This window comes from Canis lupus, chromosome 2 (assembly GCF_048164855.1).
Source record: "Canis lupus baileyi chromosome 2, mCanLup2.hap1, whole genome shotgun sequence".
NCBI lineage: Eukaryota > Metazoa > Chordata > Mammalia > Carnivora > Canidae > Canis > Canis lupus.
In genome coordinates this window covers 19378895-19398727 of record NC_132839.1, presented here as the reverse complement: position 1 = coordinate 19398727, position 19833 = coordinate 19378895, and the positions used below count along the sequence as shown (strand labels likewise).

The window sequence follows — 19833 nt, the reverse complement described above, 5'->3', positions numbered from 1 at the left end:
TTCAGAAATCTCGGCTAATTGAATTCAATTAATTTTAGCTGTAGTCCAGTTGGCAGAGTTTTTTTTTTTTTTTTTTTTTTTCAGATTTCTTCTTTCCCAAACTTTTTTACTTGGGCAATATATATTTCTCTTCCCTTGACGTTACACCTTTAATTTGGTATATAACATATTCCACAAGAATGACAGCTTAGTTTAGTATTCTCTGCATTTTCTTAAAGAAATACTTTAGTTCTTATATTGATAGTGTCCGGTTCTTAGGTAGTCTGGAAAGCCCCAATCTCCACTTGGATTACCATTTTCTTTAATAACTAAAACCAAAATAAAACAAAACCTATGCCTCCTTCTTTCATGACTATCAGAAAGCTACTACCCTTGAAGACCTCTGTGTTGAGTTTTAGGGTACTTGGATATCCTGTCTGACTTTGGATTCACCACGTTGAACTGTGATCTTTGCTTTGTCCCTGAAAACTTGATAAATAATTTGTCTCCACTTCTCTATGATGGGTCAGCTGTCTCTGATCTGCATTAGCACAAAAGTAGGGCTTCTTAGGCTGTGTGTGTGAGCATGTATGTATTGTGGGAAGGAGGGGAAGTGCCAGGAGAGATCATCTACAGGAGAGGATACAGTTGAATATCAGATATCATTTTTCTTTTTTTTTTAAGGATTTTATTTATTTATTTATGAGAGACACAGAGAGAGAGAGAGGCAGAGACACAGGCAGAGGGAGAAGCAGGCTCCCTGTGGTGAGCCTGATGTGGGACTCGATCCTGGGACTCCGGGATCACGACCTGAGCCAAAGGCAGATGCTCAATCACTGAGCCATCCAGGTGCCCCAGACATCATCGTTCTTAACCTTATTCTCATATACTGAGGTACAGGTGATCCGCACCATCCAGGTGCTTACTTCCAGCTCTTGATAGTGATATGAAACAACTAATTAGTGACTGAATCACAGTTGTAGGCATATTCAGGATTGGTACTCTGGGAGAGAGGTGGGTATTGACATAGTCAAGGTAGTTAAGGAGGCCTTGTTTAGGGAAGTGATACCAATGCAGAGTGCTGAAGTTTAAGGAGGAGGAAAGTAGTAAACTAAATGAAGGGGGAAAGCACTACTAGAGACTGGTAAAATAGCATGAGTAAAATGTTAAATGGTCCTAATGAGGAGCAGAAAGAAGACCAGTGCTTCCTGGAGTGTGGAGAGCCAGGTGTCATGTTAAAAGATAAGATATGTGGGCACTGGGATTTTGCTAGGCCTTAGAGATCATGTACTCTTGTGCCTTATGTTTTAAAAACAAAGAAGTAATTGAAAGGTATTATGTATTTATAAAAGATCATTAGTCTGAACTGAGGAGAAAGAATTGAAAGATACAAGCACTAAATATAGGAAGACCAGCAAGGAGTCCATTTTGTAGAACAAGGCAAAAGGTGTTATTAGTATCTTGAACTAGGTAGGTAGTGGTATAGATGTGAAGGAGAAGATGGGCTCAAGAAATGTGTCAGAGTTAAAATGGCAGGATTTGAAGATTGTTTAGTGCTAAGGATAGGCAGAAAAGAGTGTCAAAAGTGACTCCCTAGTTCCTGGCATGAGTAACTTGCTTCTGTATAACTTAGTACTGTGGAGAGGATTGGATAAAGCATAGATTTTTTAAGGGAAAAATCATGAATTAAAAATCCTGACAGAAATTATAAGAAAACTTTGAAATAGGAATTAAGAGTTAAGTCTGGATATCAGAGTTTGGAGACAGAATTTGAGACTGGAGAATAATAAATAATATTTGAAGGCTAAGTGTATAGTAGCCTTGTCTAGAGAGAGAGTCTAGAGAGAGTCTGATGAACAGAAGTTTTTAGAGGTTGTAAGGAGACTGTTAAAATCAACAAAGAACACTAAAAAGGATGAGCTAAAAAGGAAAGGAAAAATTGAGAGTGTGATATGGAATATCAGAGAAGAACATACTTCTGGAAGAGGGAATGGCTCATTGTGTTGGATATTGCTAAGGTCAAGTTAAGATGGTTTCCTAAGGCAGTCAAATATCATTTCTGTTGTTATGACTCATAGAGTTAACTCCATTGATGACTATCCTCTAGGCAGAGTTAATTACTTCCTTCTTGAGGTAACTGTATGCCTTTTACATCAGTTATTATTCTATCTGGATTATATTACATGGTTAACACTCCTTATAGAATCTAGCTAAAATTTATCTTGGCTGCTTTTGAATCCCAAGCATCTAAAATGGTACCATGTCCATGATACCATGCATTTGATAAATATTGAAAAAAGTAAATAAATGAGTGAGTAGGTAAATTGGTACTTCAGTTTCTCAATTTAGCTTTAAGGTCATTAATAGCTACTGAGAATGAAATATAGTTTACCCACACAAGTTAATAACACTAGAAAAATTTAAACAACTTTAAAATATGTTCTCATGAGTTGGGGGAAAAAAGGGCCTTATGACTTTGAACTTAACTTTTTGCTATAGTATGTGAACTTTTCTGATGAGAGATCTATATTATGAATTGCAGCTGCAAGTATAATCAAGAAAGTGTTAATGCCCAATAGACTGGTCTTTATTATTATTTGGAGAGATTCTCAGAATAAAAACGTGAAAATGCCATTGTTATACATTGAGTATTTATATTACTTAGTGATATAATTTGAACAGTTCTAAATATACTTGGTCAAAAGTTATGTACATTTCATTGAATTAATTTAGGAATTTGTGGATGTCACCTATTCAGATTTCTCATTTGCCTTAAGTACTTTATTTTTTTTTTTTTTACTGAATAGGCAAACAAGAGAAATAAAAATCCATCTGCTTTACCTAGTTGAATATTTATTTAGAATTTATATTGAACACTATTCATATCCATTTAAGTGTTTTCAGGTTTATATTTTATTTATTTAAATTATCTTGGTTTATTTATTTGAGAGAGAGAAAACACATGGTGGGGAGGGGCAGAGGGAGAGGGAAAGGCAGTCCCCCCTGAGCAGGGAGCCTGAGGCAGGGCTTCATTTTAGGACTCTGAGACCATGATTCAAGCTGAAAGCAAATGCTTAACCAACTGAGCTATGCAGGCACCCCTCAGGTTTATATTTTACTTATGTTCTTCTGTTTCAGTATTTTTAATAATTTGGGACATAGAAAACACTCTCATCTTGCACATTAACACACAGAATAATTCTAATCTAGTGGATAAATCTTTTATTTGTATTTCAGAGTGTTGCTGGAACCTTAGAATTTCAACCAGGAGAAAGATATAAGTACATTTCTGTTAATATCACTGATAATTCTGTCCCTGAATTGGAAAAATCTTTTAAAGTTGAGTTACTGAACTTGGAGGGAGGAGGTAAGCTGATGACTCAAAAGTATTAAATATTTGCTTGTCTGTATGGAAAATTTCCCCAAATTTCCCTTCCCTGTGTTCCCAAAACCCCAGGTGAAAGCAAAGGAGGTCAAGCCAGGGAATAGATTAAAAAGCGGCCACAGCTTGGATGACTGCATAAAGCAGTAAAAATATGCTGGATGGTGTGTTTGGAGGGTGACATGTAAAAATACCATCTTTGTTTGCCCTCCAGAGACAAGTGCATCCCCAAATCATATTTTTGTGAAATGACTTCATTAATTAGAGGTCACTATAAAACATTTGAAAAGTTGTTGTTTGTATCACTTGTAGTTAATAATACTTAATGTGATGGAGAAAACGTTAATGATCATTATTGTGTGATAAGGAACATTAAGTATTCTTTAGAAGTAATATTTCTGATCATAGTGATACTTGGTATTTTATGTGGAAACTTCTTCCTGTATCTCTAGATTATACATTGTTAGGTATTGTGCATGAGTACTCACTTGAAAACCTATCTTGCAGCCTCTTAGTAAACAATAGTGACAGAGAATTTCATTTTTCCCTCAGTGAGTTGGGCTTGGAGTAAAGGAATCTAGACACTGGCTTCTATTCCCCAAGTCATAGCTAGGGACTAAGAAATGCAGTATTGTTAGGAGCTAAATTCACCTGAGGGTTAAGGGAAAAATTGTTATTTCATATTGTTTTGTCTTTAAAACCAACTCTACATAACATAGACATCTGCTGGGTGTTTTATGTTATTCAGAGTGCATCGGTGTTGAACTTTACCCTCTCTTATGACTTGTAGATAATATGGGGGATGCACTGGATATTCTCTAAAACTCATTTTGCCTCTTAGTCCTCTAAGGTTATTTCAGATTTGGGGGGCCATAATGTTTGGTGTATCCCAGTCTGGCTGATGGGAAGAGTAGAAGAGCAGAGCAGATCTTAAACTCGTATGTCAATCAAGGATACTGTAGAAGCACATAGACATGGATGTGGACTTGCTTCTCTTACTCCTCTTCTCTTCCACCATTGTCATTGTTACACTTCCTGTCTTCTTTTTAAACTGTTAGTAAAGAGTAAAGTAATGGGTAGGGTATAAGATGTATTGGAAGTGAAGGTAGAAGCACTTTCTCTTTGTCTTAGTCCTTATATGTTGCCAAGTGCTTTATTTTTTACATTATTTATTTGGTCTTTAGAATAGTCCTGTTAAAGGCAGCACATTTTTTTTAGGTGAGAAAACTGAGGTACCAAGAGTTTTAATGACCTGTTGGAGGTTTTACAGTGGGTATTTCTCACAGCCAGCCTGAAACAGATTGTTGTAGACTGCTTATCTAGGGTTCTTTCTACCATGTCAGTAGCAAAAGGGTGATCAACTCTGAGAATGGTAAATAAAGTGGGAATTTGAACCTTTGGCTGGAGGGAAATGTTAGACACATTTCCCTAATTTTGAGTTGATTGAGGTGAGTGGTAAGGTGACTCTGTTATAGTCATAATCATAGAGGCCTAACCATGTGATTATACACAACCACAAATATTTTTTAAATGTTTAAAATGTTAAAAACAATTTACATTGCTTTAAGTATGTGATTTAAAAAGACGGTTGGGCAGCCCGGGTGACTCAGTGGTTTAGTGCCACCCTCAGACAAGGACGTGATCCTAGAGACCTGGGATCCAGTCCCACATCAGGCTCCCTGCATGGAGCCTGCTTCTCCCTCTGCTTGTGCCTCTGCCTCTCTGTCTGTTTCTCAAATAAATAAAAATCTTAAAAAAAAAAGTCAGTTGGTTAAGTTGGCAGAAATGGGAAATACCAATTACAAATTACTTGGAGTATTTCCTAATGCTATGGATGACTTTTCAATAAATTGGTAGCTTGACTAATGTTATACTTTTACATTATAAAATAGTGTTATACTTTTACCACTTAAAAATATATTTTCTATGGAAGAATGCATGTCATAGGGTGACTATTACTACATTTTCATCTTTTCTGGATATGTTTTAAGAGCTCTCCATTTTCTCATTGTGTTGATGTGTATTGTGTGGGTGTGTCTCTGTGTCTTCTTGTGAAGTGACTGAATTCTTTAGGGTTGATGGCAGTGGTAGTGGTGACGGGGACATGGAATTCTTCCTTCCAACTATTCACAAGCATGGTAAGCAGCTCTTCCAAGGCCCTTTACTAGTCTACATTTTATTTTAACTCTTCTTTTTAGAGACAACAATACTAACCAATTATTTATACCTACTGTGTGCAGGTTCTTTACATATTTTATCTCAGTAACCATAACAGCAACTTTATATTTACTCTGTGTTATAGTTACCTACCTAGAAAGTGATCAAGCCAGAATCAAGTCCTTGCCTGCCTCCAAAGCCCAGATTTCCCTTAGTATGAACCCAATAGAGTTTCTTGATTCCAACTATAATAGAAATTTTGCTTGAATATCAGTCATAAAATGATTTTTGAAAAATATTTTACATAGCTTTGAATACCTGAAAAGAGAGAAATAGAACATTTATATTTTTATGTTAAATGTATCATGCTTATTGTATTTACAGAAAGAACCAGCAGTCTTTACATGTGGCATTTAATCAAAACAGGAAAAAAGAAATTAAAAAGGCAGTAAATGGAGAGAATAAGTTGTCAGTGAGTGGGAGGGAATACTCAAAAGAGAATGCATTTGATTCATATGCAAGCATGATTCAGCTTTTTACCTCAAATACTTTTTTTTTTTTGTATTGGGAGAACAAAAATGCATAGAATACTTATTTCTGGAGGGAGAACTTTTTCTAATCCTCAAATGTTCCTTTTTCACAATTTCAGGTTTTATATTTTAAGGTTAGAACTCATGTTCCCACTCTTCTCATTCCTAACTTTCATCAGTGCCTCATGTAACTACTGTATTTAATTACTGTGTTACTTTTGGAATTGTTCATTTTCTGTCTGTATATATTAATACAACATAATAGTTGAATATACTTCTCAGGAAAAAAATTCAGTATTTCTGTAGGTATTGGCACTTCTTTAGTTACAAGACTGTTACAAGAGTGTTTGGGCGCCAGGAGAGGTAGATCTATAATATCATAATATGATAATAAAATAGACCTAGAACTCATGCACATTTAGAAACCAAGAATCTGTTCAGTCAGATTGATAAAAATCATAAGGAAACTGTTTCATGAAGGTAAGAGTCATTTTGGCTCCTGTTCTTCTGAGGTCAGCAAAGGTCGTGGGAGACTTTCCTCATATACTCTGTGTGGAAGAATGTTCTCTTTCATAGAGCAGAAAAAGAAAAACAAGTTTTTCTTATTCATCTCCAAGTGCTTATACAGCACTTGTATATCATGGTGGTGCCAAAATAGAGAAAGGTCATAAAAGCATGAATATGTGTGGCAACCATTTGTGTCTGCCTTTCTTTCTAAAACAAATTAGAATGTACTCAATGAATGGTAAAACTCTTTTCAAAAAGTTGTTCCTTGGCTTTTCCTTTGGTTTGTAAATTACTTATTAACATTTTCTTGCTATTTGTTGGAACTTATTCATGCAGCCAGTCTAGGAGTGGCTTCACAAATACTAGTGACAATTGCAGCCTCTGACCATGCTCATGGTATATTTGAATTTAGCCCTGAGTCACTCTTTGTCAGTGGAACTGAACCAGAAGATGGGTACAGCACTGTTATATTAAATGTGAGTACATTTTTTCTTCCAGTCTTAGACACTTTCTGTTCTTTTAAAACTTTTATTGTATTATGAAGGTGTCCTTTATGTTTTTTTTTTTTTTTCCTTTTTAGGTAGAGGGGAATGATCCTAGTGGAACACACAATACAGATCGATAATTGAATAGTAATTTGACATTTGTCTTTGTATGTAGTTTTGTATATAAGTTTGTCTTATGAGTTTGAGGACTCCTGACTCTTTAAGGAATATAGTAGAGTCATACAAGTATTAATTTATATAGATTTTGATTTAATTCACTTAGGCTGTGGAAACAAATGTCTCCTAAAGCTCACTGGCTTAATATAACAAAGATTTGTTTTTTTACCGATGGTGTTTTTGGAGCCTAACTTGACAGTCACCAGTTATTGAGGCATCAAGGATCACAGAGGTAGCACCTCAGCAGGTGCTTCTGTCTTCACGGAGGGGGAAAGTGTGGATGTGGAGAACTGCATATGGCTCCTAGAGTTTCTTTCTGGAAGTGATTCATAACATTTCCACATTTTCACTTAGTCACATGATCAAAAGTCACATGACCATGCCTAATGTTAATGGGTAGAAAAATGCAATCCTATCTCATCTCTCACCCAAAAGGAAATAAAATCCAAAACATTTGTGAACAGCAGTTCATAATGACAACTCTATATGATGTGTGTGTGTGTGTGTGTGTGTGTGTGTGTGTGTACTTCCTCCTCTGCTTTGTTCAGTTAGGAATTAAGTTGAATTCAATTGTTAAACAACTGGGAGGAGCTAGAAGCTTGCTCAGCCTCCTCAGATTTTGTATAAATAATGAAGAAAGATTACTCAATGGCAGATTTTCAATAAGTTGTTGTGGAGTAATTTGAACAATCTTAGAAAGGATAACTAATTATTCAAAAAAAGAAAAAAAGAATTAAGGGAAAAAGATTAAGTTTTCTAAAATCCCTATCTTGACTGTTATTTTAAGTTAACGTTTGTATTTAAAGCTATTTTTATTCCCCTTAATATATTATTGGCAAAAGTATTGCTGAAGTATATTTTAGCGAACTTTAGGAGAAATATGTTTTTTGGTGAGTTTTTCATATTATATTGAAGATAAAAGAAAATATAATTTGTTTTCAAAAATGAGTTTCATGGCTAACTTTTTAGAAAATATCACTCATTTATTACTTACAATGAAGTATATACCATCTTTGTAGTAAAAGCAAAAATTTTCATGAGTATGCTTACATATGATAATTACATTTGCTTCATTACTAATTTATGATTGCAGAAAACATACTGCTGTAGTTTAGTTAGTAGCTAAAAATGTTCAATCAATTTGTAGCTTTGTGCAATAATCACTTTTTAAGTACTCTGAGGGTCCTCAAAGATGGGTAGTACTTGGCCTTGCCTCCAAGAATCTTATATACTTGAGAAAAACTAGTAGAAAATAAAATAAAAATTTAATATCTTGCTATCATTCTATATTTACAAACCTCTAAATCAGTGATTTTAATCTCTCTTTTAATACATTTTGCTATTAAATATTTTATAGATTATAAGAAGCCATGGAGCTCTGTCTCAAGTGACTTTGTTTTGGAGCATAGGCTCTGATCCTGATGGCGATCTTGCCTTCACCTCTGGCAACGTCACATTTGAGATTGGGCAGACGAGTGCCAACATCACATTGGAAATACTTCCAGATGAAGATCCAGAACTGGATAAGGCGTTCTCTGTGTCAATCCTCAGTGTCTCCAGTGGTTCCTTGGGAGTTCATACTAATGCCACGTTAACAGTTTTGGCTAGTGACGATCCTTGTGGGATCTTCATCTTTTCTGAGAAAAATAGACCTATCAAAGTTGAGGAAGCAATGCAAAATATCACGCTGTCAGTGATAAGGTTAAAAGGCCTCATGGGGAAAGTCATAGTCACATACACAACGCTGGATGATATGGAAAAACCGCCTTATTTTCCACCTAGTATAGCCAGAGCAACTCAAGGAAGAGACTATATACCAGCTTCTGGATTTGCTCTTTTCAGAGCCAATCAGAGTGAGGCAACCATAACTATTTCAATTTTGGATGATGATGAACCAGAAAGATCGGAGTCTGTGTTTATTGAACTACTGAACTCTACTTTAATAGAGAAAGTACAGAATCGCCCAAGTAAGTAACCATTAGTGTGTTATTATTATTATTGGAGGTAAGAATCCTAAAAAAATAAATCAAGAATTGGTATAGTAGAAAATTATATAAAAATAGTAAGCTCCAGTTTTGAAAGTATTGCCTTACAGAAGTTTATAAGACAAATGGAAGTGGGACACCTGAAAACATACGATTATTTTTAAGAGCCCCTTATGTTCCCAAACTAAGTTGTTAAAAGCTGCTGGGTAATCCGGTGCAACTGACATCTAGTACTATTGTATTATATATTATAGCTTCCAAATCATTCTAGAGTCAATCTGGGGGTTCCAGGGGCAGTCCTGGTAGCAAGATCCTGAGTCTCTTTCACCTTGATCCAGTCTGAAAGATTCCTTCACCCATAGAGCCTCTTTGGCAATGAGCATATGGATACAGCAACTGCATGAGGGAAGGGGGACAGAAGTGTGTAGCAGTAAGAAATCCTGTACATTTGTGGGTCACTAAAAGTTAAGAAGGCACTGGTTGGCAATAGGAATGGGGAGTGACCTATGTTAGGCAGATGATGTGGTGCGGCAACTTCTTTGGAAAAGTAGCAGCCACTTCCCCTGGGGTTGTGGCTCAGTGGCTTTTAGAGTTAGGTGTCTACAGGTAGAGAGCAGACCTTATGCTTGCAGAGCTGAAAGCAGTTATTGTGTTATACCTTGTTCATTAGTCACATCTCTCTAAGAGGACATATACCTTTAGAAAGTTGTTTTTAAACAAAGGCAAGGATCTAGATCTCCTGGAATAAGAGAAAAAGCAGATGAAGAAATATTAGTGATATTAATTCGATATCAGTTTAACATCAGTTTTAGGACAATATTTATAAGAAGACAAACAAAACATTCTAAAGGAAACTGGAATTACATATTCTAAAAGTAAGATTCCAAGAGCTACATGTTGACTGTTGACTGTGTTTTGCCATATAGACTAAGGTTTCTCGTAAACAAATTTCTTCACCTTACTGTCATACCTTTATGGATATACTATATAGTGAGCAACATTCTTGTCCACAATGTAGGTAATTGCAGATCAGTATTATGGAAGGAAATTTACTTTATAGGACAACTATTAACATTAAATATTCAGGTTATAGTCAAGGTTAAAATTCTCACACAATATCCATCCTTTTTTTCCTTAACAAGATTTAGGATCAGTTCTAATAGCAAATAAATTGTAATAAAATCTAGTGACTAGTCTTACTAAGTAAGAATTATAAATAAATAAACAAAAGGATTATAAAGTAAAGCCTGGTTTCAAAGAACTCACAGTTTATTGAGCGAGATAAAAATAAAACCAGAAGGGAGTATCAAATATAGCAGTGGCTAGGAGCTATGTGTGTTGGTGTAAGATAACTTATCTTCCAATATATTGTAATAAACTATTGGACATAAACTTTTTCAGCCCCAGTTTCCTTATCTTTTATACCAAAATACATTGGGGCTTGAGTACAATAATGTATATGAAAATTTATGCAGTATCTGGCACATGGTAAACATTCAGTAAATATTAACAGTTATTGTTAATAACAAGGTATGCAGGATATCAGTGTGCTATGGGATAGGTGAGACAATTGACATGTAATTTATACTTGTTATGTCCCTGGAACCAGGTAGCATATTTGGGGCAATTCACAATAGGCATAAGATAGATGTGAAATAATTAAAGAATAATTAAATGCAAATCTGTGTGATGTTGACTACAGTGTAATAGGCAAAATCAGTGTAGGACCTGATAGGGTCTCTGTTACTGTACTCTGAGTATAATCATTAACTTGGAGGAGAGCACTGTGAGAAGACTGGTGATCAGCACCTGGATAAGCGCAGAGCACAGTATGAACAGTTTGAATAATTGAAGGTATACGTGGCTTGATGAGGAATTGTATATAGGGAGCAAGGGATTACATAAACCCTCACAGGATGCCTCTTGATGTGTCTAGCAGGCACTGGCATGATACCTTATGTGACTTCTTCACCGTCTATGTGCCTCTGATTACTCATCGGTGAAATGTGGACAGTGTTACCTGCCCCATAGAGGTGGCGTAGGGATTAAATGACTTGACACAAGAGAAGTGCTTAGAACAATGCCTGGCAAATTCTTTTGTAATTTAGTTGTATTTAATTATATTGGTTTATAGTTTTTTATTTTCACTATGATATAATTTAGCATGGTCTGTGGGTTTCTATCACTGAAATTAAATGGTGTTACTGTTTTTAGATTGTCCGAAAATGTTACATTTTATTATCACATATTTCCAAATAATGCAGTTGTTAGAGATACTCTAAATATCAACTCAAAATTGTTTACTGCTATTAAGTTTGTTGATGGTTCTTCATTTGTGTTAAGAGGTCATTTTTTACGTTGTTTTGGCAAGGGTGGTAGTTGGAATTGAACCTAGAAGATAATTTAGAGAGAGTTTGTAGAAGGTCCTAAATGCCTTCAAAACAAGTTTTGCTGTCTCCAAAATCAGTGGAAAGTGAGAAGAGAGCCTTGAAAGTATTGAGCACACTTTATTGTACCAGCATTGGGGTAGCACTGAGGCTGACTTTGCACTCTGCATTCTGCACTCTTAACTAAGATGGGACAAAAAGGAATGGGTTTGTGAGCAAGGACAGGGAAACAGAGAGGCAGTAATCTAATTACAGTATGATGATTTGCAGCTGGTCTTTGAGGGCACGAAGCTTAATGACTTTCCTACTCAGTTTTGCAACTGAAATGCTGTTTTTTAAAATTTTTATGTCATGCTGGTAACTAATTAGAAGAGCACAGTCCTGTAGGTACTGTTATTATCTGTTGTAATATTATGTAAAGTGATGATTGACTGGAACTCCATAAACTGTGAGTTTTGACACATTTCCAATGCTTATTAAAATATTCCTGTAAGATAACTATTCCTTTGCTAACAATTCTGTAATAAAAATCTCTCTAAAATGTAAAGCTACAAGAGAGCAGGGACTTTGTTTCATTGATTTTTGTTAACCCAGTGTCTAGATTAGTGCTGGTACATAGTAGTCAGTACATATCTTTTTTTTTTTTTTTTTTTTAATATATAAATAGTAGAGAGAAACAACAAATGAGGCTCCCATTTGCTGATGGAATCTTGCTGAGGTTTCCTGATGACTTTTGGCCATCGGGTAGAATTTTGATATACTAGCCTTTCTTCTGTCTTTCAGTTCCAAATTCTCCACGTCTTGGGCCTAAGGTAGAAACTATTGCTCATCTAATCATCATCGCCAATGATAATGCATTTGGAACTCTTCAGCTATCAGCACCAATTGTTCGAGTGGCAGAAAATCATGTTGGACCCATTATCAACGTGACTAGAGCAGGAGGAGCATTTGCAGATGTTTCTGTGAAGTTTAAAGCTGTGCCAATAACTGCAGTTGCAGGTAAGAAAAGACCTCCAAGGAGCAGTGAAGTGGTTTAGAGGGAAATTATATCCTTAATTAACCAAAGCCACTTACAGATGTAGTTAGAAAAATCAACCAGAAAAAATAATTCTCTTGCATCTTTTTAAAGGCATAAAAATAAATCTTTTGTCTTGTATTTATGACACAGATTTTATAGAATTTTTTTTAAAGATTTATTTATTTATTTATGACAGACATAGAGAGAGAGAGAGAGGCAGAGACACAGGAGGAGGGAGAAGCAGGCTCCATGCTGGGAGCCTGATGCAGGACTCGATCCCTGGACTCCAGAATCGCGCCCTGGGCCAAAGGCAGGCGCTAAACGGCTGAGCCACCCAGGGATTCCCAGATTCTGTAGAATTTAAAAAAAAAATGTTAGCAAAACTGTATATGAATTTTAAAGTTAAAATGACCATAGTGCCAGGTGGAGTGCCAGGTGGCTCAGTCAGTTAAGCATCTGCCTTTGGCTCAGGTCATGATCCCAGGGTCCTGGGGTAGAGTCTCCCACACACCCCCACCTCCCAAGCATGGGGCTTCCTGCTCAGTGGGGAGTCTACTTCTCCCTTCCCCACTGGCCCCCCACCCCACTTGTGCCCCTGCTCTCTCTCTCTCTTTCAAATAAATAAATAAAATCTTAAAAAAAAGGTTAAAATGACCAAAATTTGCACAAACCAATGAAAAGGAAACTAGGGAAAGTATTGTTAGGCTTTCTCTGTGTGTACTTTTTAGTTATTTGAAAGGGATTCATGTGTAAATGATCCTGAGGAATGCAGGATAAAATGTGCAGCCACATGGTTGCAGTGCTTGGCAACAGTCTTGTCTCTCAACCCATTTATCTTGCTTGTTTATTTATTTATAAAGAATGTGGAAGAGGCAATGGCTAGCATTAACTATTCTCTGTAAGCAAAATGATTTCATTGCCAAATGCAAACATGAGGAGACTGCCTTTTTTGTTGGTGCAGTTAGAGCATCTAGAGGGAGATCTGCCCCGAGAGATTCAATTAGAATCTTTCTAGCATGCATTTAAAGGAACATGAGTGTGAATGGATAGGATAGCATGTTCCATTCTTTGAAATAAATCATCTGGATATGATGTTTGCTTGAAAAGATAATAAACCAGTCTCACCTAGTCCCTACATGGGCTGTGTGTGTGTGTGTGTACGTGTGTGCATGCGGAATGGGTAGCCTAGAGGAATGCCTGATTGTCCAACAGTAGGGATGAATCGATGTTCTAGAAAATTAGCCCTTAGACTTCATACGAAGGCTCTCTGCTTTCCCTTCCCAGCGTTTGACCAGAAGCAAAGCCACTGCCAATCTGAGCAGTATGCAGTAGCAGCTTTTAATCCAATTTTTAGGAAAACCCATAGTTTCCAGCTATAACATTGATGATGCGGACATGCCTATGTCTGTGCGACAGTACAACTTATCTTTTTAGTGAGGTCAGAATTCTCGTTCTGTTCTTTGTTTTAAAAGTATTGTGAGTATTTTGTTTCTCTTTGTAGATAAGAGGTTATCTTGTGGTAACAGATGACGCAATGTATCTTTGTCTCAGGTCATATCTGTATCATATCTATATCATCTGTGTCTGTTATGACAAGTAGAAATTATGTACCTGACTTTCTAAAAATAAAGGATAGCCTTGAACACCCTCTGGAGGTTGTTTTCATTATTTTATGATCTCAGATCTATTTTTTTCTGGGAAGAGAGGTAAAATCTTTTTGTTTACGATATAGTCAGTATCCTCAAAAAAGCTTTACAAGTGTATCTGTGGAATTTGATATAGTATTCCACTCATGTATGGCATGTTTAACGATCATATTTGGGAATAAGTCTCGGCATTTTGCTTTTTATTTTTATAGGTGAAGATTATAGCATAGCTTCATCAGATGTGGTCTTGCTAGAAGGGGAAACCAGCAAAGCTGTGCCAATATATATCATTAATGACATCTACCCTGAACTAGAAGAATCATTTCTTGTGCAGTTGCTGAATGAAACAACAGGAGGAGCCAAACTAGGGGCATTAACAGAGGCGATCATCATTATTGAGGCCTCTGATGACCCCTATGGATTATTTGGTAACCAAACTAGTTTGTGCCTTTGTTTTAACTTGTCAATATAGATCATGCATTTCTTTATTTTTAGGGACTTAGAATTAATTTGATTGTGTTCCCCTTTTTAACTGGGTGTTACTGACATATAGGGTATTTAAGCACCCGCCCTAGTAGTGGTTAGTGGTCATTAAAAAAAATAAATCAGCATCTTAGCATAAATACGGAAGGGACCAACTTTTAGGCTTGTAAGTCAGATCTGGCTTCTAGATGTGTTTTGTGGATCTTTGACAATTCTTTCAAAAATTAATTTGCATAAATTTACACAAAAATCTGGATTTCTGGGCTTTCTTGACTAGCAGGAAATCTGGCAGCATTGTGCCTCCCTTCCTGCATATCATCAGTCGTGAGAGCAAAATAGCAGTTGCCTCTGTGGACCAGCAGTTAGCCACAGAACTCACTAGACCCACTTCACTAATGACTGATACATGCCTGACCGCTGTGGGATTCTCAGTTTGTAACTTCTGCTTCTGTCATAATGAGTAATAATGTGGAAATTTTGGCAGGCCTGAACGATTAGTATCACAGCATGCTACTCTGACTTGAGGGGGTTTAGCTATTTATATTTAGACTGTGTAGGAGAAAAAACAATCAACTCTAGGCGATAATGGTTAGCTTTGTGTTGCCTCAGTTTCACTTTATATTTGAAATTAATTCTGTTCTGCCCTTCAGGTTTTCAGATTACTAAACTTATTGTAGAGGAACCTGAGTTTAACTCAGTGAAGGTAAACCTGCCAATAATTCGAAATTCTGGGACACTCGGCAATGTTACTGTTCAGTGGGTCGCCACCATTAATGGACAGCTTGCTACTGGTGACCTGCGAGTTGTCTCAGGTAATGTGACCTTTGCCCCTGGGGAAACCATTCAAACCTTGTTGTTAGAGGTCCTGGCTGACGACGTTCCGGAGATTGAAGAGGTGAGAGGAATGGCTAGTATAGAATGACACTGTAAATCATACCTTGTCTTATAGTGACTAGAACAGATAGCTATTGTGGCATTTATAGAGAATGTCAAGTTAATTATTTCTGCAAGAATTTTCAAAATATGGTAGTGTAAAAGTGATTCTTACAGATAAACAAAAACAATATTCTACAAGGTCTTATATATATATCACAGTTCATTAATGTAAATTTTTTGTACAATGACGTATTTTTCCACTTTTTTGTTTAGTGATTAATATATCTTTTCATATAAACTCTTAATTTGTTTGTATCCAGAGTCCCTTTTAGCTTGAGTGTGAACCAGTCTTAATTAAGTTTAGATTTTGATTTTCTACTCATTTACTTATTTATTGTTTGATCATTTTGAATATTTCCTACATGACAAATACCAGCTAGACATATCTTCCTGATATTTATTTTTCATGATGAAGAAGCTAGGTGGCAAATAAAAATAGAGTCTCAATAGGAAAGTTGATTCATTACTAACATATATTAACTGAAGATAATTTTATATTATGAAATTCAAGTATTATTAAAGCCTAGGTCTCATTTACTTTTAATAGCATTTATTTTTAATAATACCAAGTTTTCATAGAGGTCCATAACATTTCTTTGGAATCCTAACTGTGTCATTTTTCAGTTTTGAAATAGTAGATGTCAGTTAATACATATAAAACACTTCTCTTTCCTTTTCTCTGAATTTAGGCAGTGTTATGATATGATGGCTTTTGGTTTAAATTTTGTGAGAATTTCCATTTAAGACAATGTGGGAAATGAAACATAATAGATTAGCTACTTACGAAACATACATGCAGTATTTTCTCTAAATAAAAAAACGTATAGAATGGACATAAAAATGTATTATTGAAATGGTGACTATAAACAAGGATCTTAAAATTGATTCACAAATTATATAACTGAATATTAAGAAATTTAAATGGCCTGTTATGTATAATCGTGCTTTATTACTAAAAGCTGATAATGTATTATTCTGTTACATATTGGGTTTATAAATGTAATGGGGGGAATTCTTTTGAGTCCATTCATATTACATTATGTTTTGTTCTTGTCCTTGTATGAATTGTATTTTGATGATTCTCCACCTGCATCATTGTTATTTTAATTTCAGAACTGGGATTCTGTTAAGGAAATTTTCACTGTATTTTTAGGTTATCCAAGTGCAACTAACCGATGCCTCCGGTGGAGGTACTATCGGGTTAGATCGAGTGGCAAATATTGTAATTCCTGCCAATGATAATCCTTATGGTACAGTAGCCTTTGTTCAGTCGGTTTATCGTGTTCAAGAGTCTCTGGAGCGAAGTTCCTGTGCTAACATAACTGTTAGGCGAAGGTATATGAAATAATAGCTTGCATCTGTGGGGGGATGGGGATTGTGGGTGGTGGGAAATGACCTCTTGTGCAATTAAATAATTTAGGTTTGGTGGTGGTTATATAATGTAAATTACTTTATAGGTTTGGTAATTTGTTAATTGAATTTTGCCTGTCAATATGAAAAGCCCAATATGTTTATCATACCTGTTATTAGTGAAATAGATAATAGATTATACATCACTGGGCTTTGTAACCACAGAAAGTTATTGCTCTAATCTATGATTTGTTTGAATTAGATCTTCAATACAACTAGCTTCCAAAGTAAAGAATATTCAGATGCTGCATGAAGTGGTTGGTTTTCAGTTTTGTTTTGTTTTTTTTCTGTGTGTGTGAGAGGCAGTGTAAAGTTCACTGAACTCCTTCAGAAATAGAGAATAAGGGGTCTTGGGAATTGGTGGCAAGTAATTGCATTTTCTTACAGTGCACTCATGCTATTATCATTATTTGTTTCAGTGCAATCTGGTAATGAAAATTCATTTTCTAATTCTGTTTGATAATTCTGAAACAAGATTTGCATATCTTGCAGAACCTCTTTATAGCTTGGTCAACAATAACGATTGTTTAATTGAAAATCGGCAAGATTCACTTACATGAGAAAATAAAATGTTGAAAGATAAATATATTTAAGGAACATGATTGTGTTTGTACTTTCACTTTACATACTTTAAAAAAAAGTGGAAACTGCAGTCCATATTTTCCTTTTCTATGTAATCCGCAGATTGCTTTGAGTGCTTAACCTGTCTTTTAATTGTTACTCCATGTTTTAGCGGAGGGCACTTTGGTCGGCTGTTGTTGTTCTACAGTACTTCTGATATTGATGTAGTGGCTCTTGCAGTCGAGGAAGGTCAAGATTTACTGTCCTACTATGAATCGCCAATTCAAGGGGTGCCTGACCCGCTGTGGAGAACTTGGGTGAATGTCTCGGCAATGAAGGAACCCCAGTATGCCTGTGCCACTGTATGTCTCAAAGAACATGCATGCTCAGCGTTTTCTTTTTTCAGTGCTTTTGAGGGCCCTCAATGTTTTTGGATGACATCATGGATCAGTCCAGTGGTTAATGACTCAGACTCCTGGACCTACAGGAAAAACATGACCAGGGTAGCGTCTCTGTTTAGTGGTCAGGCTGTGGCTGGGAGTGACTATGAGCCTGTGACAAGGCAATGGGCCATAATGCTGGAAGGTGATGAATTTGCAAATCTCACAGTTTCTATTCTTCCTGATGATTTCCCAGAGATGGATGAGAATTTTCTAATTTCTCTCCTTGAAGTTCACCTCATGAACATCACAGCCAATTTTAAAAACCAACCAACCATAGGACAGCCAAATACTTCTACAGTTGTCATAGCACTAAATGGTGATGCCTTTGGAGTGTTTGTGATCTACAGTATCAGTCCCAATACCTCAGAAGATGGCTCGTATGTGGAAGTTCAGGAGCAGCCCCAAACCACAGTGGAGCTCATGATCCACAGAACGGGGGGCAGCTTAGGTCAGGTGACAGTTGAATGGCGTGTTATTGGTGGAACTGCCACTGAAGGTTTAGATTTTATAGGTGCTGGAGATATTCTGACTTTTGCTGAAGGTAAGTGATGGTTCTAAACGGATTTCAGTTTCCCCTAGTAGAGTTGTCATAGTTAATTTTTCTGATAATGGCCATTCTTACTGTGTAGATTCTTGCTAATATATGTAAGTGCAACGTGGTTTAAACAAGAAGTTAGTTAGATTGTTAATGGTTGACCCATGACGTATGTAGGCTGATGTGTATCTCTTTTAGTTTATTAAAAAGAGAAGGTTTTCAAGGAATGTATGGATTTTATTCCTTTATAGTACTAGCAGTGCTTATAAGTCAACAGAGGCAACTCTAAGGCAAATTCTAATTTTCTAAGGGAAATTGCCAGAGTTCATACTGTTTATCTTTAGAAATTATTTTCATTGAAGATTTATCCTGATTTGTCTAGTACATGTAAAAAGAGCTTCCCAGTTAATACTCATTTTCCTAGTTACCAGTACTTCTTGCACAGGATAATCTTCAATGAAAATAATTTGCATAATAAATAGTATGAACTTTGCATAAATAGCAAAGTAGCATAAATAGTATGAACTTTGATGATTTCTTTCATATTAAATTAAGCATAGGGATAGGTCAATTTATAATAATGTTCTTAGGCTTGGATGGGATAGCTATTGTAAATTTTTGTGAATAATATACTTAAAGATAACTTGGCCTAGAGATGACAATTAGGGTCAGATTCACTGATTCTTTTTCAGGAATGGCTGAATCATCTAATATTTGAAAGTTTGGAAATTTCATTTGTTCAAATAAACATCTTTGGGTGGAGAAAGTTATTTATTGTTTAAATCCTGATTTGGGGAATTATAGATTCCATATAGTTTTTAGCGTAGTGTTTTTCTGATAAGAAAAATGTATACTCACTATATACAAAAAATGAAGGAAATAAGAGTATTCACGATTCCATGTCTTAGAGCAATTCATTGCATCTTTTTTTGGTTTGTTTGACTTTTTTGCGTATACTATTTTTGGAAACAGTAATTGGGGGTCATGATCATGATTCATATGTAGTATACTTTTTGAAATACCTAATAAGCATTGTGTTTAGAGTACATTTTAAAAATAGTATGTCACATTTCTATAATGGCTATTTCCTAGTAAATCATTTAGGTAATGATGGAATATGATCTGCTTGGTGGAGGTTGGGATAAAGGTTGGTATTTGGTAACATTTCTTCTTATTTCAAATAAAATAATGGAAATTTAATGAGAATGACTG

General features: G+C 35.8%; 1 protein-coding gene across 1 annotated transcript in view; it reads left to right on the top strand.

Moving 5' to 3' along the window:
- Positions 1–19833, top strand: part of ADGRV1 (adhesion G protein-coupled receptor V1) — a 520471-nt gene that overhangs the window by 92177 nt on the left and 408461 nt on the right. The window contains exons 25-33 of the mRNA XM_072791879.1: positions 3217–3346; positions 5419–5499; positions 6892–7031; positions 8575–9184; positions 12373–12588; positions 14466–14681; positions 15387–15631; positions 16826–17007; positions 17816–18627. Coding sequence (XP_072647980.1) covers positions 3217–3346; positions 5419–5499; positions 6892–7031; positions 8575–9184; positions 12373–12588; positions 14466–14681; positions 15387–15631; positions 16826–17007; positions 17816–18627 — 2632 coding nt within the window. The remainder of the gene's footprint in view (positions 1–3216; positions 3347–5418; positions 5500–6891; positions 7032–8574; positions 9185–12372; positions 12589–14465; positions 14682–15386; positions 15632–16825; positions 17008–17815; positions 18628–19833) is intronic.